This window comes from Pan troglodytes, chromosome 2, assembly GCF_028858775.2.
Source record: "Pan troglodytes isolate AG18354 chromosome 2, NHGRI_mPanTro3-v2.0_pri, whole genome shotgun sequence".
Lineage (NCBI taxonomy): Eukaryota > Metazoa > Chordata > Mammalia > Primates > Hominidae > Pan > Pan troglodytes.
Window position 1 is genome coordinate 29,635,464 of NC_086015.1, and position 27,907 is coordinate 29,663,370.

At 39.4% G+C, this 27,907-nt stretch overlaps 1 protein-coding gene across 2 annotated transcripts in view; it reads right to left on the bottom strand.

The window, feature by feature from the left end:
• The window catches only part of TOP2B (DNA topoisomerase II beta), a 66,789-nt gene extending 51,697 nt beyond the window's left edge, over positions 1–15,092 (bottom strand). The window contains exon 1 of one of the 2 annotated variants that reach the window (XM_016940585.4): positions 14,394–15,092. In XM_016940585.4, coding sequence (XP_016796074.2) covers positions 14,394–14,462 — 69 coding nt within the window. In that variant the 5' untranslated portion in view covers positions 14,463–15,092. The remainder of the gene's footprint in view (positions 1–14,393) is intronic. The other variant, XM_009445032.5, reaches the window with a different exon arrangement.
• Between the last annotated feature and the right edge of the window lie 12,815 nt (positions 15,093–27,907).

Sequence of the window (27,907 nt, forward strand, 5' to 3'; positions counted from 1 at the left end):
CAAAAATGAAGTAGAAATTAATACTTTCTTAGATAAACAAACACTGGGACAGTTCATCACCACTAGGTTTGCCCAACAAGAAATGATAAAGGGAGTCTTAAAGCAAAAGGATAAAAAATAGCAACACAGTAACACAAAAATACATAACTCCCTGGTAAAGTCCAAGGAGACTCCAAAAAGTTCTTGGAAAAATGGAATCAAAAGATAAAAATAAAAAATATAAATTTTATTTCTCAACAAAAGCTCCATAAAGGTCAAGACACTTTTATAAGTGATGATATCAGCCATTTAGCTCAACTCTGAAGAACCAAGGGTCTTGGGAATTTAACCATGCCAATGCAGTCTTTTTACATTATCAACTGAAAAAAATAGGTGCCTTTTAAAGATTTAAGATTAGTAAACAAAAAAAGTCAGAAGGAGCAAAATCAGGATTATAAGATGGATGCCTAATTATTTATCATCAAAACTCTCATAAAATTGCTCTTGTTTGATGAAAGGAATGAGCAGGAGTACTGTCATGATGGAGAAAGACTCTGGTGAAGCTTTCCTGGGGATTTTTCTGCTAAAACTTTACCTAACTTTCTCAAAACACTCTTATAATAAGCAGATGTTATCGTTCTTTGGCCCTTCATAAAGTCAACAAGCAAAATGCCTTGAGCATCCTAAAAAACTGTTGCCAAGACCTTTGCTCTTGACCTGTCTGCTTTCGCTTTGATTGGACCACTTCCACCTCTTAGTAGCCATTGCTTTGATTGTGCTTTGTCTTCAGGATTATGCTGGTAAAGCCCTGTTTCATTTCCTGCTACAATTCTTTGAAGAAATGCGTCAGTATCTTGATCCCATTTGTTTAAAATTTCCATTAAAAGCTTTGCTCTTGTCTGCAGCTGATCTAGGCACAATGGTTTCGGCACTCATTGAATGCAAAGTCTGTGAATCTTTAATTTTTCATATAGAATTGTGGAAGCTGAACCGACTGAGACATCTATGGTGTTAGCTATTGTTTCTGCTATTAATCATTGGTCCTCTTAAATAAGGGCATGAACATGATTAATCTTTTCCTGACAAATTGATGTAATGGTCTGCTGCTACAGGCTTCATCTTTAACATCATCTCATCTCTTCTTAAAAGAAGTTATCCATTTGTAAACTGCTCATTTATTTGAGGCATTGGCCCTGTAAACATATTGTAAATCAATGATTTCACCATTCTTTCACCTAAGCTTCTTCATAAACTTGATGCTTGTTCTTGCTTCAATTTTAGCATAATTCATATTGCTCTGACAGGGGCTCTTTTCCAAATGATGTCTTATCCTTCTTAGTACCTCAAACTAGATTTTGTTCAGACATGTTATAACAAGTTAGTACAAGTTTATTTTGATACCAAAAAATTTTGAAATCCATGCATAGTTTTCTCATAATACACATTTTCCATGAACTTTTTGAAGACTATTTGTATATAGACAAATATGGCATCTTCTAGTATTATAATACAGTAATACAGATCACTTAAATATAGTATAGAATTTTTTAAAGCATAAAAAATAATTCTAAATCTGTGTTAAAATATACACAATATAAAAAGAGGTAAAGTATCATCAAAAACAAAGCAGGGGAGGGCAGAGGTGAAAAAAGGAAGAGTTTTCATATGTAATTGAAGTTACTAATTTAAAATTTATTTTTATCACCTGAAGATATGTTATGTAATGGCAAGGTAAAGTCAAGGAAAATATCTGTAGAATATACACAAAGAGAAATTAGAAGAAAATCAAAACATGTCACTAAAAAAAAAAAATCAATGAAAACACAAAAGAAGGCAGCAAGGGAGGAAAGATGGACAAAAAAGCTATAAGACATATAAAAAAAATCAAAATAGCAATAGTGAGTCCATGTCAATAATTACTTTAAATATAAATTGGGCCAGGAGCGGTGGCTCACATCTGTAATTCCAGCACTTTGGGAGACCAAGGTGGGCAGATCACTTGAGGTCAGGAGTTAAGAGACCAGCATGGCCAATATGGTAAAACGCCATCTCTACTAAAAATACAAAAATTAGCCAGGCATGGTGGCAGGCACCTGTAATCCCAGCTACTTGGGAGGCTGAGGCAGAAGAATCACTTGAACCTGAGGCAGAGGTTGCAGTGAGCCAAGATTGTGCCACTGTACTTCAGCCTGGACAACAGAGGGAGATTGTGTCTCAAAAAAAAAAAAAAGATTAAGTGCCCAAATAAAAGACATAGATTGGCCAATGGAATAAAAAAATAAGATCCAACTATAGGTTGTTTACAAGACATCTGCTTCGGATCCAAAGATGCACAAAGGCTACAAATAAAAGGATGGAAAAAGATATTCCAGAAAACTGGAATCTGAAGAGAGTGGCCGTACTTACATCAGACAACATACGGTTTAAGACAAAAACTGTCACAAGAGACAGAGTAGGACATTATATGATAAAAGGGTCAATTCACCAGTAAGATATGCATCTAACATTACAGTTCCCAAATTTATGAGCAAACACTGACAGAAGTGAAGGGAGAGAGAGACCAACACAATAATAGTAGGAGACTTCACTAGCCCACTTTCGGTTATGGATAGAACAACCACACAGAAGATCAATAAAGACACAAAGAAGTTGAACAACACTATAGACCAATTGGACCTAACAGACATACTCAGAACACTCCAATCAACAACAGGAGAATACACATTCTTTTCAATTGCACTTGGAACATTCTCCAACATAGACCACATGTTACGTGACAAAACAAGTCTTAACAAACTTAAGAAGACTATAATCATATAAGGTATATTTTCCATCAACAATGGAATTAAACTAGAAATCAATAGTAGAAGGAAAACAGTAAAATCCACAAATAAGTGGAAGTTAAACAACTCACTCTCATATAACCAATGGGCGAGAGATGAAATCACAAGCGAATTTAGAAAATATCAGGAGACAAATGAAAACAAAAACACAATAGAGCAATATTTATGTAATGCGGCTAAAACAGTATTACACCTAACATTAACAATCAGTAAAGATCTCGAATTAACAACCTAACTTTAGACCCTTTCAAAGAACTAGGAAAAGAGAAACTAAACCAAATTAATGAAGGGAAATAAAGATTAAAACAAAGATAAATAAAATAGAGAATAGAAAAACAATGAGGAAAAAAAAATCAATGAAACCAAGAGTTTGTTTTTTGAAAAAATTAACAAAACTGACAAATCGTTAGCTAGATTACATAAGAAAAAAAGAGATAATCAAATAACTAAAATTAGAAACGAAAGGGGACATTATAATTGATGTCACAGAAATAAAGATTATAAAAGACTTACATGAACACATATATGGCAACAGATTAGATAATCTAGAAGAAATGAATACATTCCAAACATATAATCTACCAAGACTGAATCATGAATAAAAAATCTCAACAGCCCTATAACAAATAAGAAGATGAAACAGTAATCAAAAACTTCCCAACAAAGAAAAGCCCAGTACCAGATGGCTTCACTTGAAAATTCTACCCAATAATCAAAGAAGAATTAACTCTTCAAACTCTTACCAAAAAATGAGGGGCAGGGAACACTTCCAGAATCATTCTATGAAGCCAGCATTTCTCTGATACAAAAACTAGAAGACAGAACAAGAGGACTACAGAACAATACCCGTGATGAAGACTGATGCAAAAAATCCCCCCAAAAATACTGGCAAACTCAATTCAATAGCACTTTTTTTTTTTAAGAGAGGGTCTCATTTTGTTGCCCACACTGGAGTGCAGTGGCATGACAATGGCTCACTGCAGCCTCAACCTCCCAGGCGCAAGTGATCCTCCCACCTCAGCACACCCACCCTCCTCCTTAATACCCCACAACCCCTGCCCCAAGTTGCTAGTACTACAACTGTGTGCCTCCACACCTGGCTAATTTTAAAATTTCTTCTAGAGACAAGGTTTTACCATATTGTCCAGGATGGTCTTAAACTCCTGACCGCAAGTGATTCTCCTGCATTGGCCTCCCTAAGTGCTGGGATTACAGGCAGGAGCCACCATGCCTGACCCAACAGCACATTAAAAGGATTACACACAATAAGCAAATGGGATTTATACTTGAAATGCAAGGATGTTTCCAAATATGAAAACAAATCATTGTACTACACTATATTAACAAAATGAAGGGCAAAAAACACATTATCATCTCAATTGATGTGCAAAAAGCATTTGACAAAATTCAACACACTTTCCTGATAAAAACACATAACAAACTAGAAATAGAAAGAAAACACCTCAATATAATAAAAGCAATACACACAAAGCCAACAGCTAACAGCACATATACTGGTGAAAGACTAAAAACTTTTCCTCTAAGATCAGGAGGAACAAGGCAAGGATGCCCAATATTACCAATATTCAAGATAGTATTAGAAGTCCTAGTCAGAGCAATTAAGACAAGAAAAGGAAATAAAAGGCATAGAAATTGGAAAAGAAGTAGAATTATGCTCACAAATGGCATAATCTTATAGTAGATAACCCAAAAGATTCCACAGAAAAACTATTACAACTAATAAATGATTTCAGCAAGTTGCAGGATACAAAAATTGGTTATGTTTTCATGCAGTAACCATGACCAATCAAAAAAGGAAATTATGAAAACAATCCCATTTACTATAGCATCAAAAAGGATAAACTACCACAGAGTAAACTTAACCAAGGAGGTGAGAATAATGTCAAAATACAAAACATTGTTAAAAGAAATGAAAAAAAGATACCAATAAATGGAAGGGCATTCCATTCTCATGGATTTAAAAGCTTAAAATATTGGTAAAATGTCCAAACTATCCAAAGTGATCTACAGATTCAATGCCATTCCTACCAAAATCCCAATGGTATTTTTTGCAGAAATACAAAAAAAAATCTAAAATTCATATGGAATCTCAAGAGGACCCATAGAGCTAAATCAGTCTTTAATCAGAAGAATAAAGCTAAAGGCCTCACACCTCCTGATTTCAAAACCTGATTTTACTACAGAACAACAGAAATCTAAAACAGTGTGGCACTGGCATACAGACAGAAGAGAGAGCACAGAAATAAACCCTTACATAAAAGGCCAAATGATTTTTCACAAGAATGCCTAGACTACACAGTGGGGAAAGGACAGTCTCTTCAACAAATGGTGCTGGGAAAACTGGATAACAAGCAAAAGAATGAAGTTGGACTCTCATGCCACATACAAAAATTAACATAGATTAAAGACCTAAAAGTAACACCTAAAACTCTGAAACTCCTAGAAGGAAACATACAGGAAAACCTTTGAGACATTGGATTTGGCAATGATTTCATGGATATGGCACCAAAATCACAGGCAACAAAAGCAAAAATAGACAAACAGGACACCAAACTTAAGAATTTCTGTGCACCAAAGAAAACAACTGACAGAGTGAAAAGGCAGCGTATGGAATGGAGAAAATATCTGTAAACCATCAAATGGTTAATATCCAAAATAGATAAGGAGCTTCTATAACTCAACAATAACAAAATAACCCCATTCAAATGGATAAAGGATTTCAATAGACAATTCTCCAAATAAGATATGCAAACGGTCAACAGCATATGAAAAGATAATCAACATTACTAATAAGAGAAATGCAAATCAAAACCACAATAAGATATCACCTCACACCTATTAAGACAGCCATCAGAAAATAAGTGTTGGTAAGGATGTGGAGAAACTGGAACATTTCTACACTGTTGGTGAGAATATAAAATGCTAGAAAAATGCTACAGCCATTATGGAAATAGTGTGGAGGTTCCTCAAAAAATTAAAAATAGAATTACTATATGATCCAGCAATCCCACTTTTGGGTATATATCCAAAAGAATTCAAAGCAAAATCTCAAAGAGATATTTGCACACCCATGTTCATCACGGTATTATTCATAATAGCCAAAAGGCGAGGCAACCCAAATGTTCACTGATGTATGAATGGATTTTTTAAATGCGTATATAGATACAATGGAGTATTATGCAGCCTCAAAAAACATGGAAATCTTGTCATGTGCTATAACATGGATGAACCTCAAGGATATTTTGCTAAACAAAATAAGCCAGTCACAAAGGACAAATACTGTATGATTACAATCATATAAAGTATCCACAGTAATCAAAATCATAGAAACAGAAAGTAGAAAGGTGGTTAACCAAGGGCTGGGGGGAGAGGGAATTAGTGTTTAGTAGATATAGTTTCAGTTTTGGAAAATGAAATACTTCTAGAGATCTGTTGCTTAACAATGTAAATATATTTAACACTACTGAACTCTACACTTAATGGCTAAGACAGTAAATTTAATGTTGTATTTTTTTACAACAAAAAAAATGGAACATGTGAAATGTAGATGACTTTGTCTAATACTATTTGTAATTTTCTCTAGGAAGAACATAGAAATACTGTAAAATAAGTGTGATGAATGTGTGACAATACACTTTTTTCTAAATATCATATGACAACTATTGAGGAAAGAAAAAGATATACCATTCTATTTAAAGTCAGGAAAAGCCTTAAGGGATACACATTATTTATAGAATACAATGGAAGTCATTTGCAGATATTTCAAATCAACTGCCAATTATAATATCAAACAACTTATAAAACCTAGGGCATGGTGCCATAGGCCTGTCGTCCCAGCTACTCTGGAGTCTGAGACCGGAGGATCAATCCCCTGAGCCCAGGAATTTGAGACCAGCCTGGGTGATAGCAAGCCTCCATCACAAAAATAAATAAATAAATAAATAGATAAAAAACAAACAAAAACCCTTAATATAAACCCTTAAACTTGGACGTTTCAATGAGTAAATAAGTCTATAATTACTATACTAAAAATAATTGGTGTTAATCTTTTATTGCTCTAGTTTTTATAGAAAATTTATATTAGTAAAGATAATCAAGTATTTTTAAATTAGTAGTTTATCAAAATGGCACTGTTTAGTGGGCATTACAAAGGACTATATATAAAACATGAGCCCATTTTTGTCAGAAAAAAATTATGCATAATATATGCATGCATAGGAAAAAATGTGAAATATGCCCAAAAGAATATCAATAAAAATTATCTATAGAGTAGAAATACATGCCATTTTTATCTTTCCTACACCTTTTCTAAATTTCTACAATGAATGCATAAAGAAATATGTTAAAGGCTTATTAACCCAAGTATGTGAAAACATAATTAAGCTAGAATAAAACTGAAGGTTTCTTTTCCTAGAGGCAATGTTTACACCTATTTATTACTTCTGCAACCCCAACTTTCTCACTAGAGGCTATGCAAAAACAAAATCAAAATACACAAATAAGATTGGCAGCCTTGGCAGAGTAGAAAGTAGAAATTAACACTAGAATCCAATTTGTCTTTTACATTCCCATTCTCAACAAATGGTAATTTACATTGCTCACTGGCTCACTAGTGGCAAACACAGGAGGTTCTCCCCTGAGACTTTTATATGTTTTTGTAACAGAAACCTGAAATAATAGTCTCTTTCAACTCCTGTTTATCAGCAGAAAGTTGTCCCCTGAGCAATGTCCAGGTCACTAAAAATCAAAATCTGGGGTAAGGGGAGAGAGGGCAACTTACCCAGTTAATATGATGATCCCATCCCTAGAACAGGTATGCATATTTAATACAAACCACCTTTGGCCTTAGAAGAGAGAAGCTAAATGAGAAACCTATTCTGCACCTTCTCCCTTGCTGTTATCATCACTATCTCTATCTCTTAAAAAAAATGTCACCCTGGGTAGCTCTTCAATTTTAACACTTTTGCTGACAATATTCAGAAAAGAGAACAGAAAATTGCCTTGAACAACCACAAACTAGCAAACTCCTATCTGCATATTTATAAAAGCACCTCAACTTTACACATCATAAAAGAGACTGATGTATATCTGACACGTGCAGGCTAACAGAATTATGCTCACTTTAGACCCAGAAGAGTCTTTTGATTTTACCTTTTTTTATTCTTATATGTTCACAGTAATAAGATATCATGTTCTATAGCAATTGCTCCCAGTACTCCACATTGAATAAAAATTAACAACATGCCTTTAAAAATAATAATTCACTGGCTGGGCGCGGTGGCTGACGCCTGTAATCCCAGCACTTTGGAAGGCTGAGGCAGGTGGATCACCAGGTCAGGAGATCCAGACCATCCTAACATGGTGAAACCCCGTCTCTACTAAAAAATACAAAAAATTAGCTGGGCATGGTGGCGGGCGCCTGTAGTCCCAGCTACTCAGGAGGCTGAGGCAGGAGAATCGCCAAGAACCCGGGAGGCAGAGCTTGCAGTGAGTCGAGACAGCGCCACTGCACCCCAACCTGGGCAACAACAGAGCGAGATTCCATCTCAAAAAAAATATAATAATTATTATTATTATTATTTACCAAAAGCATTTTGAATAAATTTGCGTTGAGACTAACGATTGAAAACTTGTTATTTAAGTTTATTTGTAATTTATTTCCCTGCCTTAATTTATGTGAACAAATTACCAAACTACTGATAGTAATAAACAATGCCAGCATCCAATTAAATTGGAATCCAAAAAATCAAGGCTACATTTTCATTATCATAAAGACAATAAAAGTGTAAAATAATCACCATATTAAATTTCCTACACATATCTAAAAGTTGTTTTAATTATATTCTTTTTAATTTATAAATATGATGATAACATCATTGACTTTTTCTGAATTTCAAGTCAGCTGCCAAATTAAACAAAGCATTTAGGGAAAATTTAAAATTATAACAAAAATATCAAAATAACTATATAGACTATATATTTTAAATATTAACCTATCTTATGGCACTTTTGCAATATTGCTAATGCCTAATAAAAAAACAGATTTAATACTAATCCAAGATTTGATCTTTTTCAAGAACATTTCTCAATCATCAGAAGAAAATGGAAAACATTCCAGTAAAACTTCCTATTTTTCAGAACGACTATACACCAAGATCATTCTGCAAAACAAAACAAAAGATTCTTCAATGGACAGAATTGTCACCTGAAATATAGCAATTTGGCAGAAGCACCCAGTTTGTTTTTCTGAGGGAGAATGAATTGCTGACAAACAGGGTAAAGGAGATGGTTTGCCAGTTGGTACTAAAAAAGAACTGAGCCACTCATTCACATAATCAACACAGAAAGCTCACCATCACCAGGCCAACAAGAGTGGAAGTGGGGGCTGGCAGCCTAGCAATGAGCCCCTTCTTTTACCTTCTTCTGTACAATCCCCTCAGACTTAACACCAACCTTTTATAATGTCTCCTCTCTCTTTTCTCCCTCAAGGCTGCCATCCCATGATGTTCATTCTAACCATATTTCACCTATATGTAAATGGAGAGGCCATGTTATCTACCCACCATTAATGAAGCAAAAAGCAACAAACTGTCCCCTGTCTATGCTCCTTTAGAAATACCCTTCTAAACAAAGGGGCAAGGAAGAGATAAGAGATACTTAAGACAGTAACAAATGCTTAGACTTCTGCTATGAAAATAGGCTTTCTCTATAATAAAGGGAATGAAAATACTTATCACTGGATTAAAAAAGAAGGGAGAATGTATGTGTGAACCCATCTGGGAGCTACTATGTGCCAAGCACTACGATAATCTTAATTAATTCTTATATAGTATCTCCATGAAATAGACACTGTTATAATTCCCTTTGTACAGATGAGATAACTAAGGTTGGGATAAGTGTTTTCCCAAAGCTAACAAACTAGTACTTGAAAAAGGTGAATTATGAAACTAGATGATCTGATTTCACAGCCCATACTCTTAGCATTATGCTATACTAAGTACACATATTCTGAAAAGGAAATATACTCCTTAGCTTTTTGTATGAAAGTAAAAGGTTAGTAGAAAAAGACAGGTATATCCCAGATGTCTCCTTATTCTGTCTTATCAGAGTATAAAAGATGAGTTGTTTTGTCTTTCAATGTTTTTAAAGTTGAAGGCTGTGTAAATGTTAAGAACACTGAGTCTGGTTTAAATTCCACCTGTGCCTTAACCATGTGCCTAAGAATTTGTTACCTAATCTCTAAACCCGTTTCCTTCTCTGCAAATAGGAATAACTATAGCTACTTCAACTTTTCGTTAAAATGGGGTTCTATACGTGTTAATACTTTTAAAAATTCAAGAAGTTTATTTTTTAAAGTGTACTCAGTAAAATGTAATTGTTGCCACCACCTAACCAACAAACCTGGGATTACAGGTGAACATACTTCGATTCAGAAAAATTAAGTTTATTAAAAACGTGCCTAAATACTGCTATATCATGTACTTGAGAACGTATCTAAAAAACACTGCTACTTAAACTCTTGTCCTACTAATGATAGAAGACTTTTTAGGAAGTCAGCATGTCAATTATCCAATTTTTAAATAACTGAGACTGGATTACGTATCCAGATCTTTGTTCAACACTATAAAGGACATAAACAAGGAAAATACATGCTCTCTAACTTCAGAAATTTGTAATATTAAGACAAAGTTATCATGCATGAAAGTTACATAAAAAATAAAGACTTCTGTTTTATGATTCATGAGAGTAACAAACATTCAATGAAAGAAAAAGATGAGTATCAACTGGAAAATAATAATGTGACGAGGCTCTGAGCTAGCCCTGAAGAACAGTTAAGATTTAGACTAGTAAAGAGAAGTGAAAAAGTAATTCCGGATGATAGGCAAATATGTAAAGACAAAGTGACAAAAACAAGCATAACTTGTATAGGGAACAGTGAAGAGATAAATCTAACTATGGAGACTATAATAAATAAATTTCATTGGAAAGGGCACATAGTTTATGAAAGTCTGGCTCAGCAATTTAGACTCGCAACAGTAAACCACTAAAGCAAGGTTCTTAAAATACATCTTTAAACAATATTTAAATACATAGTCATGTTTAATTAGAGATATTCACACTCCAAAAAATATGTTATATATTTCAAAAAATGTGACTTTTGAGAAAACTACAATGTTATTTGTGGTTATACAGTTTTTCAAAAAGAGACTTAACTGTTAGAGATAAATACTGAAATATTTACAGAGAAAGTGATAAAATTCTAGGATTTGCTCGCTTCAAAAGAATGAGAAGGGATAAAGTGGGTGGTCTTAGGTTGATTTTTTTTTTTTTTTTTTTTGAGACGGAGTTTCACTCTTGATGCCCAGGCTGGAGTGCAATGGCGTGATCTCGGCTCACCGCAACCTCCGCCTCCCAGGTTCAAGCGATTCTCCTGCCTCAGCCTCCCGAGTAGCTGGGATTACAAACATGCGCCACCACCCCAGCTAATTTTGTATTTTTAGTAGAGATGGGGTTTCTCCATGTTGGTCAGGCTGGTCTTGAACTCCTGACCTCAGGTGATCCGCCTGCCTTGGCCTCCCAAAGTTCTGGGATTACAGGCGTGAGCCACCACACCCGGCAGGTTGATAATTATTGAAGCTTAAGGCTAAATAGAGGGAAGCTTGTTATACTACTCTGGTTACCACTTTTTGAGATGCTTAACATTTTCCATTAAAAATTTTTTTTAATCTACCAAGTTAGAATATTGTTGGGAAAAAGATTAAGTCATATAACTGTATTCTAGTATTTCCACAAATGTATTTGTTACAATCACTTATGATACAAGACTGACAGAATGAACCAGACTATTACTATCTACTAATCAAAGCTCTACAAAGAATTAATTCAAGAAACCCTGCTGCCTTAAGAGAAGCCTTTGTAACTGCTATACATTTTAAATCAAAATAGCTTTGCCATGTTTATATTTTTCACTTTTTTTAATTATAAAAAATTCTGGTTGAGATACTACTACAACTCAAACACAAACCAAATGAATTATTAAAATAAGTTAATGCCAGTCCTAAAACCACTTGGCTTTGTAGTTTCAGATATTGAAAGGCAAATTTTCATGCAATGACATTAACAACACATGCTGGCATGCATCCCAACAGTAGTTAATATCAGCAACACATGGCATACAACTCCTCACCCAGAAGAAAGAAATCAGGGGCTAATTCTATTTTTATTTCTTCCTGTTACCACAAGCAGGTGGCAACATAACACTAGCTTCAATAAAGCAGACGAAGTTACCTTTCTCAAAATAGATGACCACTGCAATAAAGCCCCAACTCGTGCAAAGGAAAACTTAATTTGCTTTTACCCCAGCTAAAAGATATTTTATGTAAAATCAACTGCAATCTATTATTTGAGTGTGCATTTCTTGAAGTTCACCAATAATAACAAACATCATTAAGCCCAGCACTGTGCTACATACGTTATCTCATTTCATTCTCAATGCAACCTTATCTGACAGATAAAAAAACAGGCTTAGAAAGGTTAGGTTCCTTGGGAAAAGTCCAACTAAATGTGTTGGAGAGACAGTATCTGAATCTACATCAGCCTGACGTCAAAGCCCATAACTACCTCACTATATTGCCTCCCATAAAATCAAACCAGTCTATATGATCAATGATGTATATTATGGACATAAAGATGCTCATATAACCTTAGAGTAAGCATCAACTCTTAAAGAAGACTTATAGGAGTGATTATCTTTTTAATAAACTTCTAATTCCATAAGATATACTCTATAAATAAAACACTAAGTGATCTTCACTTTCTTTATTTTACTGCATTTCCCATATTTTCCATAATCTGCTTTATAATGAAAATTCCTTTAATCAATAAGTCAATTTCAGTTTCAAATGGATTTTTCTATCTTGAATGAGATCCTCCAAGTTTTGCTAAATTAGCAATGAGTTTCCTATGGAGCTTGAAAGAAATAAATTGTCATTTAATTATCTACAAAATTATATAAGTTAATTAAAGTACTGCTATCAAATGTTAAAGCCAACAATCCACTACGGAGCAAAATGTTTACCATTATAGAACCAGAGGTCTTCAGAGGAAACACCGATCAGGCCTCAACACTTCCAAATAGTGAATGAGAACTTACAATACCATTTGGCTGTCTAAGTCAATTTTCCGATGTCTGATTTTAGTGACAGGGGTAAAAGCCATTAATTCTGAAAGTCATTATTTTGCATGTATGTGTCCATCTCCTCCTTCTTCCTCTCACATACCCTCTACTGCAAGTCCACATGGACCACTAACTTAGTATCTGACATTTTCTCTCCTGGCCCTAGTCCCTTCATACTTTCATTCTACATAATCGGAGTAATATACAACATTCAAAGAATTTCAACAATAAGAGCATGGCAAGTTATTTTGCAACGTACCCTGGCACGCAAACATAAGTGATTAAAATGTTTTGCTGCTGTCAGTAGCACCCTTTTTATAAGAAGCAGTTGTCAATATAGCACAAATTGCTATTCAACTCACCCAAACCTCACCCAAACAAAGAGAAAATGAACTAAGTAACAAAAATGCCTATATGAAAGCTCCCTTGAGGTATTTAAAACAGGGACGGGGGAACAGACCGTCAAACGTCCAGAAAAATGTAACACTTTTTACTTTTCTCCGAAATACCTAGGTTTTCTGTATAGGAAATGACCCTGGTCTGAACTCTACGCTGAGCAAGTGAAATGCCGGCGAATTATCGATCTGTCGTGGGAATCCAGTCTCCCTTCCTCCTTCCGCTGCAGTTACTTCTACTTCCCAGCAGGAACTGAGCGTCGAAATCCTTTAACTTCAGGACTAAGCACTTCAGTCACCTCTCCAGGACATCCATTCAGCCCTCACCCCGTTACACCTGCGATGCTGACGTAGACAAGCACTTCTTTTAATAATCTCACCCTGACAGAGGGACGACCTACAGTATTAACTGCTGTGAAAGTCATCCCCAATGCGCTCTCAATTGAGCGCATTGAATGAGGCTTTCCAAATTGAAGTGCAAGTTGCTGTAGAAGTCCCAATGCATTCTTCTTTGAGATTAAAGCCCCAGAAAGGGCTGCATTTAGAATACACACACACACACACACCCCTTTTCCCAGGGTTTTCTTGAACTACATTTGGAGAAAATGCTGCCCCACACACAGACACGCTTGCATTATCGCCATCCCCACCATTTCAGGTTCGGCTGCCCCGGAAGAGTCTGGTTAAAAAGAAAAGAGAGGAAGCGGGGGCTATATGTTACGTTCGCGGTTTTGTCTCCCCAAAGTTTCAAGTACACATTACGCTCTGGCAGTCAGGACTTCCAGAGACGTACAGAGAAAGAAAGAAAGAAAAGGCGCGGGGAGCGGGCTGGAGGATTCTGCAAGCACAGGCCCCTATGGAGCGCCCGTTCGGGGGACGGGATTTCCCTCCCTTTCCCCTCCCCCGCCCGTTCGGAATTCCGCCCCCGCCGCGGGCCCGGAACAATGCAGCCGCCCGTCCCGGGGACCAGCCACTTACCACCCAGGTCAGTGCCCCGTTGCCGCCGCCCACGCCGGCTCCCGCGCCGCAGCCACCCGACTTGGCCATGGCGAGTGCCTCCAGCTCACAGGCCCTGAGGCCGCAGCCGCCGCTCCCGCCTCCCTGCGGGCCGCTGGGCCCCGCCGCTCCGCACCCACCGCTCCACTCGCCGCACTCCTAGCCGCGCCGACCCCCGCGCCCCATCGCGAAGACCCGGAGCGGACGTCCAGCCGAGCCCGCTGAGGAGGCCGCGCCGCCGGCTGCCCTCAAACTCGAGGCGCGGCGTCCGCGTCGCCCGGGCCTAGCGCGGCGGCTGAGGAGAAAGCAGGGAGCGACCGGCGGCAGCCGAGCGGCGGCGTTGCCTTCTCGCCCGCCCGCGGGCGCCGCTGCGGGCCGGGCTGAAGCCCGGGCGTGCGAGCCGCGAGGGCGGCCGGGGAGCCCGAGGCGCTCGGACGTGGCGAGGACGCAGAGGTGCCTTGTCCTTCTCACACTCCGCGAAGGCCAGCCACTCGAGTCGCCAGAGTAGTCGTCCCGGTCGCCGCCGCTGCTTCAAAGGCCGCCTTAGCCTCGCTGCAGCCCCGATTTCCTCACACACACACACCGAGAGGGACAATAAACAGAGCCGCCGCCGCCGCCGCCACGGTCACCTCCCTCTTGTCCGGCATAACACCGCACACACACATTTGCACACCGGGGAGAAAGGGAGGGCGCGGCGGCCGCCCCCGCTGTCAGTCAGCGCCATGCTGTCCAATCCGGGCCTTGTCGCCACAGCCTCTCGGCCAATCCCAAAATTCCAAGCCCCCTGGAGGGGCGGGACCCGAGGGGGGAAACGTCATTGCGGGTAGCAACCGAAAGGAAGACTTGGGGTTTTTGTTTGTGTGTGTGTCTGTGGGTTTTCCATTTGAAGGGAGAGCAGGGGCTGCTTCAAGGGTCAATTGAGGGCGGCAAAGGGAAAGGGTCGAATTGGCCTCGGGTCGATTGTAATCCTCCAAGCGTGCTGTTTACTCTGAGACCTAACCGGGAATCCGAAGCGTTTGCCTGGGGCCTCTAAGGATGAGGATGGGGGCGGGGTGGGGATGGGGGTGGCAGGAAGAAGCCGGGGGCCGTCCCAAAGGGAAATTATTTTTAAAGAGCGGTTGTAAACCGCAGGCAAGACGTTGTAGACTACTGGTGCAAGGAGGCCCCGTGTCCCGGCCTCCCCAAGGGCCTAAGTGGACGCTGCTGTCGAAAAAAATCATCTCAGACCTTCTCCGTCTCCTTCTTCCGTCTCCTCCCCTCACCCCAAAAGAGCATATGGTCAGTTTCAAGAAAACTACATATGAAAAGCTTAAATGATAAGGGACACACAGAGAATGTTCTAGGGAAAGAATGCAGGGTGGGTTGAGTGTTCTATTTCTACTCTTTGTTGACCTTTCTTCTCTGAACAATGCAGAGATGTCACTGTCACTTTTCTCATCTGTCCAGAACTGTGCCTCCTGCCTCTAAGAGGGCATGCTTAATTTTTAAAACTGTTTTCAGTGGAATTTTCAAATGCACAGTAAGGAATAATTTCATTCACATTAAAGCTTTCTAAGAATGAAAATTACCAATACAGCAACATCACAGTCTTTGGCAGATGGAAGATGGCTTTACTTCTTCCTGTTTTTCAGTGTAATTCCACTCAAGTATTTATTGGGCGCACACTCTGCCACGCTGTGCCAGGCTCTGCGATGGGTTCAAAATAAAAACAGGGCCCCTGATTTCAAACCATTTATAACCTGGCTTGTGAGACAGACTAAAAGGGAGCCAACGATCACCAAAATGAGTACTTGAAGGCATGAAGTGCCACCAAAGAGTTGTGATGAAAGCTTTTTATAAAGATGAAAACAGTATTACTGTTTTTTGAAGAGGTGTTTTTGTGAACTTCCAACTGTGCATTTCCTCTCAAGGGAAAACAAAAATGTCTCAGGTCACATCTTTAAACTGCATTCTGAGTCTAGAGGTGGAGAACTCTGAAACATGGAAATAATTTAAACATAGTTTTTTAAATTAGCTCTCTGATGGCCATGTAACTTTGCCATACTAGGGACTTCAGAACAGTGAAGCCTTTCTTTAACTTGAACTTGGGGTGCAAACTTTTCTGAACCTGACCAAGTATCCATAGCCTTGTTATTTAACGTCCCTGAGCCTCAGTTTAGTGCTTGTTAAAATGATCTTGTGTTCTTACTGTGAGTTTGCATCTCCAAGTACACATGTATTTTGTTTGAAAAGGGGTAATTTTAAAGGCAATGAGTTTTTTTATGAAGATGTATTAGGTAGAAGCTAAGCTATAAAATACATAGCTGTCTCCTTTTTTAAACTTAAGTTGTCAAAGCTCTTTATCTTCCGTTTTTGTTGTTGTTTTTAGAGACAGAGTCTTGCTCTGTCACCCAGGCTGGAGTACAGTGGCATGATCTCGGCTCACTGCACCTTCCACCTCCCAGGTTCAAGCAATTCTCCTGCCTCAGCCTCCCAGGTAGCTGGGATTACAGGCACCGGCCACCATGCCTGGCTAATTGTTTTACTTTTACTAGAGACGGGGTTTTCACCATGTTGGCCACCCTGGTCTCGAACTCCTGACCTCAAGTGAGCCACCCATCTTGGCCTCCCAAAATGCTGGGATTACAGGCATGAGCCACCGCACCCAGCCTAGGTTCAGATTTTGAAATGAATAAAACAATATATTCAAAACTCAAATAGATTAATAAAAATAATGTTCTTTTCACTTGTCTCATATGTGAGGCATTGAGTCCTTTTGTCTTCTCAGTATGAAAAAGCCCTTTAATAAGTGTTACTAGTTTTAAGAAAATACTGACTTACCCAGAAGAATTGCAAATAAGAATTGCTGAATATACATGAAAATCAACATTTTTAAAGCAGAGATTTGTGATGAGTGGAAGATGGAATCTAGATTAAAAGTATCTCAGCTTCTAAAGAATTGTCCTTTTTAACTGTGCAGCAGACTTAGCATATCTTTATGATAAAATTGATTGTACGCAACTTGAGCATAGCTTTCTCTTCTGGGGTAATGTGAAGTAATTTTCAATTAGGGGTGGATCACCTGAGGTCAGGAGTTCAAGACCAGCCTGACGAACATCATGAAACCCCTTCTCTACTAAAAATACAAAAATTAGCCAGGCGTGGTGGCCTGTGCCTATAATTCCAGCTACTGGGGAGGCAGACATAGGAGAATCGCTTGAACCTGGGAGGCAGAGGTTGCAGTAAGCCGAGATCGCACCACTGCACTCTAGCCTTAGTGACAGAGCGAGACTCCATCTCAAAAAAAAAAAAAAAAAAAAAGCTTCTATATCAGGTTTGTCTAGTTTTAGATACTACTTTGTATGTATATATTACATATAATGACTTAATTTCTACCTCATAGCAAGCACTGACCAAAAGGAAAAACTAGAAATTAGTCATTTCTATAAACTGTATAAAGGTCTTTATTTAATCAAGATTTCTGAGTAGCTTCCATAGGAGCTTATCCTAACTACTTCAGAATTTCTATTTTTAGATCTTATATTTCCCTATTGTAGCAATGAAAAAAAATTAAATGCCTACTGTGTTAGGTACTCAGGACCTGGGAATTTAAAAAGGTGATGAAGACGCATTTTCTGCCTTAAGTTCACCCTTGAATTATAGTTTCAAGCTAATCATTTAATTGAAAAGCAATTTTATATTTATTCATTTGCTGTTTAATAAACAATTTACCTCGCTTTGGGAGACCAAAGCAGGCAGATCACCTGAGGTCAGGAGTTCAAGACTAGCCTTGCCAAGATGGCAAAACCGCATCTCTACTAAAAATACAAAAATTAGCTGGGCATGTGCCTGTAATCCCAGCTACTCGGGAGGCTGAGGCAGGAGAATCGCTTGAACCCGGAAGGCGGAGGTTGCAGTGCACCAAGACCGCACCACTGCACTCCAACCCGGGCAACAGAGCAAGACTCCATCTCTATGTATATATATACATAAAAAATAAAAATAAACAATTATCTGATGAGCCACACCTATCATCACACTTTATACACAGTAGGTAATTTAATCAGTAAGTAAATTATCCAAGAAAATAGCAACTCAAAACCATACTTCTAGGTATCTGCCAAAGTTTCAATAGTTTCCATTTAAATGTTGTGTATCATTCCAACACTGAGATTCAGTTGGGAGGAGGAGGACAAATCTTTAACCTCGGGAGCATTTAAAGAAGCTAACATTTGAATTCAAAATTCAATGTCTATAATTTCACCTCTCCCTTCTCATTGCATTAATTTTGTGGATCCTTACGATATACAAGGTTGCTGGACTAAGAAAAATTTTTAATGTCTGGCCTATGGTAGACTCAGTAAGTGATTGCCTAGTTAATGACTATTGTATGTTTAAATGTGATTTAGTTTGTTATAGTTCTTTAGAAGTGAGCTCAAGGAAGAAAAGTTACTATCAATGTGACTTTTTGGTTTTCAGTATTTCTCTAGTAAATATTATAGTACATTATTAACTCTGCTTCTTCTAACTATTTAATTGCTACAGTTTATAAGTATATTTTTACTTTTAAAATGATATTTAAGCACCAAAAGTAACAAGTGTTTGCGGATGGCTGAAGATATCAATGATCATATTCCTGAGTATTATTACCACTAGGAAGACAGACAGCAGGTAAAGTTCTTCAATTTCTACCTGCAATAATTACAGGGTACAGTATTTGTTTTGATTTTTTGTTTTGCAGGAGTTTGTTTAGATTGGTTTTGGTCAAATAAGCTACACTGATCTTCTGGTGACATTCTAATTATACAGACAGAAGGGACACTTTCACTTATATGATATAGCTCAATAATATTCAGGGTTCTCAGTAATTCAGGGTTCTCAATAATAATTCAGGGTTTTCATACAATGTGGAGAATAAAATTAGCATGTGTCTTAAGAAAGTTGCTCTTGGCCTTTGTAAAAATGTCTAATAACTGGATGGACTTTCAAAGATGCATCTTGTTTTGAGAAAATTCTGCTTTGGGGGACATAAGATGTTATCATGCACCTGCCCTTCACCAACAAGATACACAATCTATCATGTGTATTACTAAGTTGTATTTGAAGTTTCTGGTTGCCCACAGTCATCTGATATTGTTACTTCATAGGTTTATAAGACTCACATCTTAAAAAATGAGACAGCAGTGGCTTTCCCAACTCGACTGTTTTCATTTCAGAAGAGTAGGGAATGGCCGGGCACAGTGGCACTTGTCTGTAATTCTAGCATTTTGGGAGGAACAAAACAAAAAAGGTACCTGCAAGTTATGTAAGGTGGTAATTAAAAATCAAAAATTCGAAAAGATACCATCTTTTAGTATGCCAATTAATAACAAAAAATAGCAAATTATTTCTGTTTCTTAAGAATTAAGAGGTCAGCCCAGATGTCATATATAACTAGTATCTTTATCTATCAGCTTTCCTCTTTGAGATGATTGTCAAAATGTGGAAAGATCCAGAAGGAGGCTGAAAAATGCAGACTCTTTAAGGAATATATTTCCATTTTAAATGTTGTTTGGGAAAAGTAAAAGAGTAAGACTAGCCTATTCAATAAAGGGTATACCACACAGTGCTAGCTTGTCAAAGAAAGTGTCTGGCATACAGTTGGTGTTCAATAAATAATTGCTTTACAAAAGGATATGAGGTGTTATCAAGAAGCCTCCCTCAGAAAAATATCATGCACCATCCATGGTGGTGCTGAAACTTGGCCATTTGAGATTCATTCTTCAGCATCCTTGAGTCTTTTGTGTTTTCAAGTATTATTGGTTGACTACCAGAGAGGGTAAAATACCTTAAACTTTAATCTGCTAACTTTATCGGTTAACAGATGAAGAATTGGTTAAAGCATTGTGTCTCTTTATAGTGAGAAACAGGATGGTGTGAGGAGGGAAGGAAAAAAAGAAATTATTGGTACCAAAACAATTGAGGGAGAGGGGAGATGGAGAACAAAAGCATCAAACTGTGTGAAACTGAGTGGAGAAAAGAAACACTTTCTGGTCTGAAAGTAGATCAGCTGTAGCCTTGCCAGTGCTTATACTTTATTTCATTAAGAAGGAAAACCTCACTTATTGAGAACCCTGGTATCAATTTGTTACAGTACTAGTCAGGCCCTTTCACACATACTAGCTTAATTAACTTCCAACAACCCTAAGAGAGGTAGTATCATCATTCTTATTTCAGTCAAGAAAATTAAAGCTCATAGAAAGTCACAGAGCAGCCGGATGCGGTGGCTCATGCCTGTAATCTCAGCACTTTGGGAGGCTAAGGTGTGCAGATCACTTGAGGTCAGGAGTTCGAGACCAGGCTGGCCAACATGGTGAAACCCTGTCTCTACTAAAAAATACAAAAGTTATCCAGGTGTACAGCACATGCCTGTAATCTCAGCTACTCGGGAGGCTGAGGCAGGAGAATTGCTTGAACCCAGGAGACAGAGGTAGCAGTGAGCCAAGATTGTGCCACTGCACCCTAGCCTGGGCAACAGAGCTAGACTCCATCTCAAAAAAAAAAGAAAGTCACAGAGCTAAGTAGTGAAACTGAAATCCAAGCCCAAGTCTCTTACTCCAAACCTCACCCTTTTGTCATACTGCCAAGTTGGCTAACATACTTGGCAATATAGCATATTTGGCAATGTGTTAAAAAGCTGGCAACACTGGTGAATAATTCTAGCCATTGGCCCTCAGTAGAACCCTTCGGTTGTTAAATTGTATTGCTGAACTATGGTGACAAATGTCTATCATTTGTATGACTGACTAGATGTTTTCTTTGAAACTAGTCTGAATCTACTTTGTCTTACCTTGTTACCTTTGTCTTACCTTGTTCAAAAAGCAAAGCAAGTTGCTTTTTGAAGCCCAAAGGATCAAAGAGAACCCAAAGCTCAAGGTCCTGTGAATCTTGTGATACCTCACCATCAATGTAATTTTTTTTTTTTTTTGGAAGATGGAGTCTCGCTCTGTCACCCAGGCTGGAGTGCAATGGCGCCATCTCGGCTCACTGCAACCTCCACCTACCAGGTTCAAGCAATTCTCCTGCCTCAGCCTCCTGAGTAGCTGGGACTACAGGTGCATGCCACCACACCTGGCCAATTTTTTTTTTTTTCCTTATTTTAGTAGAGATGGGTTTCACTGTGTTGCCCAGGCTGGTCTCCAACTCCTGAGCTCAGGCAATCCACCCACCTTGGCCTCCCAAAGTGCTAGGATTACAGGCATGAGCCAGCGCGCCCGGCCCGCAATTTTATACTTTATAATCCAGTGTCTTCATCATAGAAGATATTCAAATAGCTAACATTCAAATGCAGAGGGAAAAATACAGATGTACTATGGGATTCCACTCTTGGATTCACATTTTGGATAATTTCAAATTCACAATAGAAGATATTAAAGATATCTTCAATTCAGAAGATCTTAAAGATCTCTTCAATTCAGAAGATATTGAAAGCAGCATACAAATTTCTCAAAGTGTTTAGTTATACAGGGAAGACATTTGTGAACACTCCATCTATTATATGAATTATTTGCCTTTTTGTCATCTATTTTTATGTGTTATATGTTTGCTTCTTCCATTCCAGCATTTAGTAAATCTTGTTTCTCAGTATGCTAGAACTTTGAAGTATAAATGAGTATTTTGGAAATTATAAGTTTCAGAAACCATACACACTACTGTATAGTACCCGTGCACAAGGAATTCACAAAACTCACTAGCATTTTTAAAGCCTCCGAGCAGTCCTGCAGTAAGCAAGTCAAACTTATTTAGTCTTGATAGTCTTTTCAGGAATATCTATTAACATCCTTGGAATTCATGTTTTAATGTAAAGACTTTGGGAACTACTGCCACTTTTTATTTTTGTTATTAGAACATGCTGCCTGGGCACAGTGGCTCACGCCTGTAATCCCAGCACTTCAGGAGGCTGAGGTGGATGAATCACTTGAGGTCAGGAGTTTAAGACCTGCCTGGCCAACATGGCGAAACCCCATTTCTACTAAAAATACAAAAATTAGCCAGGTGTGGTGGCAGGTGCCTGTAATCCCAGCTACTTGGGAGGCTAAGGCACGAGAATTGCTTGAACCTGGGAGGTGGAGGTTGCAGTGAGCTGAGATTGCACCACTGCACTCCAGCCTGGGTAACAGAGCAAGACTGTCTTAAATAAATAAATAAATAAATAAATAAAACATGTTAATTTGTATGTTTAGCAACTATATCTCTGGTTGAAAGAAAAAGCAAAGAACAAATTGACCCACAATTCTGCCATTCAGGTAATTACTGTTAACAGTTTGGTGAATATCTTTCTACTCCTTTTGCAAATTCTCAAAAACTTTTACTTTAAAAAAAGAAAACGGTAGGCTCTAATAAGTCATTTAAAATTAAAAAAGAATGCTATCCCATTAGAATAGCAAAAATTTAAAAGACTGACTATACCAAATGTTAATGAGAACATAGAGCAACACAGACTCTCATACGCTGTTAGTATTATGGATCTTACCACTGGATACCACTTTGGAAAACTCTTTCTCAGTATCTATTAAACCACTTTGGATAACTGTCTCTCAGTGTGTGCTAAAGCTAAACATTTACATATCTTATGAATCAGAAATTTAACTCACAGTGTTATGGGATCCTTGGGGTGTTGCTTCACCAGCCGGAAACCTCTGTGGTCAGTGGTGTCTTTGCCTGAGTTTTGCTCTGGCCCACTAGGCTTGTTCTGCCCACTTGGCCTGGCAGGCTGCACCCAGCTCACACTACTGGCCTGGATCTTATGCCTGCCAAGGGTGAGCCAGGCATAGAGTGGCAGGGGGTGTGTAAACAAGCATGGGGGTCCGGCCACTGCACACAGCCAGGCTTGCTGGCTGTGGCGGAGCAGGCCACCCCCAGGTGCCAGCAAGGGTGCTGTCTCCCTGCAAGGCTGCAGCTGGACCAGGCCTACCACAAGCAGCTTCCATGACTGGCACCAGGGAACACAGTGGTACCCAGAAACTTGGAAACACCAGGCAGAGCCCTAAAGAGGGTATTACAGCCCTGGCTCAGGGAGCTCCTAGGTCTGGGGTCCCTGAAGGGCCACAGCTCTTCTCTCCTTCTCTCTTCTCTCCTTGTTGCTCACAATGTGGCAAGCAAGGGGCATGTTTCAGCCCTCTTTGTGTTATAGCTCTTTTAGCCCCCCATTTGACAGGTCCCAAGTTCTTTTCCAACATCCAAGAAGAATGAGGTATGCAGACAAGTGGAAGGTGAGCAAGATGAAGAGGAGCCTTCATGAGCGATAGAACAACTCAGAAGAGACTTGCAGTGGGTAGTTCCTCCCTGTAGCCAGCATGTCTGGATGAGTGTTCAGCTCTTAGAGATGATAACTCCTCTCTGCAGGCAGGTTGTTCTGACTGAGTGTTCAGCTCTCAGCAGAGAGGGTAGCTCTTCTCTGCAGCTGATGGTCCCATTGTCTCTTCAGCTCTCAGCAGAGAGGGTGACTCCTCTCTGCAGCTGGTCATCCCATTATCTCTTTGGGTCCGGCTGAGTATGGGGCTTTTATGGGCATCAGAGGGGAGGAAGTTCATGCCAACTGGTCCACGGGCAGCCATTGGCAGGCCTGGAAAAAGCACAAGTTCCCACTCTGGTCCACAGGATCAGCAGCTCGGCCCCCAGGCTCCAGGCCTTCCCTGGCTTGAAGGTGGGGCTTCACCAGGGACCTACTTGTTTTCACCAAGTAGCCTGTCTGCCTCCTGCTGCTGTTCACGGCACCAAGGCTGATTGTGCTGAGGGGGCGCCTTCAGGCCAGCACCAAGCCACCCTCAGCAACCCCTGGCCTCCCTCCCACACTTGTTGGCACCCAAAATCCAGAGGGGGCTGAGGCGTCAGGGGGCTGGCATGTCAGCGCTGCCTCAAGCATGCATACACCCAGCCAGGCTGCGACAGTGCCCGGGCTCAGCCTCAACTTCTCGCTGTGATCAGAGCAGGTGCCAAAAGTTGGGAGAAGCCAGAGAGTAGGAGCAGGCACTTCCAAGCCTGGGGGGCAAAAAAGGAGGGCCTTCCTGGGTCCCTGAGAGTACAGGGATGCCTCAGTCTACAGCCATGGCTTGAGTGGCTGCAGCTGTGCCTGGGAGGGCAGGGCTTCTGCCTGCTTCTGGTTCCCAAGAGCACAGGGGTTCCCAGGTTGTAGCCACAACTTGAGTGGCTGCAGTTGTGCCTGATGAGCTCCCTCACCACCATCTTAGAAGGAGCAAGGCTCCCACTTGTCCATGGCTCCCACTGGCTCCATGGAGTGCACAGCCCTGGCCACATATTCCCCACAGCAACAGCAGGTGAGGTGCAGGTGATGCCACACCCTGGCCAACCGCACACAAACAAATTCGATGCTCTCAGCGCTGGCTCCGTAAGTCCTGGCTGCGCCTTCAGCCGGGTGCTTGAGGGCTCCCAAGACACAGCAAGGAGTGAGGTTGAGGCTGCAGCAGAGGCTCCAGGCCTGGAGTGGGTCCTGCCCAGCCATGTGAGGGTGGGGGTGGTATAGTCAGCTGCCTTGGGGATGTGGGGCACAGAGGTCCCACCACTGCCACTGCTGCTCCTGCAGCCACTCCTGCTGCCACCACCTGCACCTCCCCACTGGGGCCAGCATGACGGCAGTGGCTGCTCCAGATGGCCCACTGCTGCCATCAATAGGTATATACAAATAGAAATGCATACTTATGTACCAAGACATACACAAGAACATATATAGCAACACTTCATGGCAGCCCCAAACTAGAAACAATCCAAATATCCATCAGTGATAGAATGGCTATATTTTATGTGTGTACAATGAATATTGGTCAGCAATAAAAATGAGTGATCTACCACTACACTTAACATGTATGAGCCTCATAAATACAGTATCAACCTAAAGTCAAACATAAAAGAATACATACTATATGATTCCCTTCATATAAAATATTATTTTATATATATATATAATTTTTTTGAGAGAGAGTTTTTGCTCTGTTGCCCAGGCTGGAGTGCAATGGCATGATCTTGGCTCACTGCAACCCCTGCCTCCAGGGTTCAGGCGATTCTCCTGCCTCAGTCTCCTGAGTAGCTGTGATTACAGGCACCCGCCACCATGCCCAGCTAATTTTTATATTTTTAGTAGAGACAAGGTTTCACCATGTTGGCCAGGCTAGTCTCAAACTCTTCACCTCAGGTGATCCACCCACCTCAGCCTCCCACAGTGCTAGGATTACAGGTGTGAGCTACCGTGGCCGGCATTTTTATATAAAATTTTAAAACAGATCAAACTAATCTATAATATTATAAGTCAAGATGTAGTTACCTGTGGGAGGGAGACTCTGGGTGCTAATAATTTTTATTTGCTGAATTAGGTGGTGAATATATATTTCGAGAATTCACTCAGCTATACACTTTCGAATTTTATACTTTTCATTATTTTAATAAAAAGTTTACCCAAAAAATGCTATATGTCCAACACTTGACAAAAATAAGAGCGTATAGAAAAACAAGATCATTAATGCCTCTGAGTCGATCAGTGATTCAGAAGATTCACACTCTGGATATAAAGTGGTAGGAATACTCTTACCAGTGTTTTTCACTTTTGTTTTGCTTTTGATGTGTGCACAAAATGATATAAAATGAAATAGTTCTTTCAGTAAGCACAAAAGAAAACTCATATGTGATGGAAAAATGAATACTATCCCATCTGAAGCTATGCAGGTTCATTAATGAAATCTTGTAATTACCATGTTTACCTGTAAACCTTTACCTCCAAAACTCAATTTTTAGAAGTATAGAATTTTTATGACAAACAATAACATTTATTGGCTCCTATTATATGGGCACTGGGTTAACATATTGCTTTGTTATCTACTTTAATATTCATAAGAGCTGTATGAAATATGAATTTATTTCTAAAATTTTTCAAAATTATAAATATAATACCTTCTGGTTGAAAAAACACAATAAAAAAACTATGTCCAGTAAAACTTGCAAACACTTCTTTAAAATCTGCTTTCCCTATTGATGTCTCTGGTTAACAAGTAGGTAGGTTTCCTTCCAGATCCTTTATATGTATGTGGAAACACACACATGCACACAGAAAAGAGATGAGTAATTAATGGGACCATATTATAAATACTGTTCTGTGTGTTGCTTTAGTTATTTTAACTGGCTGTCCTTGAAATCTTTTCTATGTCTGCATGTAGATCGCTCTCATTCTTATAATAACTGCAGTGATTAGTTTGCCATTTTACTTTAAAAGGGATTTCTCAAGCTCACTATGAACAGGCTCTCAACTAAGAGCACTATTGACTTTTCGGACTGGGTAATTTTTTAAAGACCTGTCCTATATATTGTGGGATGTTCACCAGCATTCCTGGCCTCTACCCATTAGAAACCAGTAACGTATCACCACTGCTACCACCATCCCCATTGTGACAAACAAAAATGTCTCCATTTTGTCCTTTGAGAAACAAAAGCCTTCTCTCGCACCACCGCCAAGAACCACTGTTGTAGAAGGATATGTGTGTTGTTGTTTTCAACAATATAAAAGGGATTTGATGAACATCTTGGTATTATTTATTATAAACCACATATTACAGATGAGAAAACTGAGGCTAGAAAGGTTGATCAGCCCAAAGTCCCACTGCTGTAAGTGGTAGAAGTGAAATTTGAACCCAGTTCTGTCTCCTCCAGAATTTATGAGTTTAATCTCCTTTCCAGTTCTCTAATTTTACTACCCAGCAGGTGTAGAGACCACTCCAAAGGTGATAGTAAGAACGGTAAATATCAGTACTTGACGATAAGAACAAATGTTAAAGTATCTTAGCTCTGACAAACATCCTTTAGCTTCTGACACAGCTAAGAGTTAAAACTTCTCTGCTTTCTAAAAGTACCCATAGCAGAACAAGTCCTTTGTAATAAACATTTAAGTAAATAGAAAACTCCAAAATTTCCAAACAGAAAGCCAGTGTAGTATCACCACAGTTAATATGTTTAACTATGACAAAGTGCCCTGAGCGCTAACCCAGTTTATAGTGATAACAGGTCCAAGGTCAGAGTTGTAGAGGTTCATGGGCAGGCAGCTTTGCTATCATCTTCATCATTAATAAATATAGATGTGTATCAAGCTCCTGTTCCACACAGTAGCACACCATTAGTTCCTCATACTCCAATTGCTGGTCAAACGAGGCAAGCAACAGAGGGAGAGTGAAACAAAAGCCAAATTAACACAGCTGTTAATATCGATTACTTGCTATGCACCAGGTATTTGAGGTCTTTTGTGTCTGTTAATTCATTCCACAAATACTTATTAAACACCTACCATGTGTCATATGGGGCACCAGGTGCTACAGATGTAGAAGTAAACTAGAGAGACCTAGAGCACACCTCTATGAAGCATGTGGAAAAAAGGCATTAAATAACTACTTGCATAAATAAATCATTGTGATTGGTGGGGAAAAACAATGAAGCAGGAGGTTGGAGGCTTTCCTGAGAAAATTATGTTAAGCTCTGAGGAT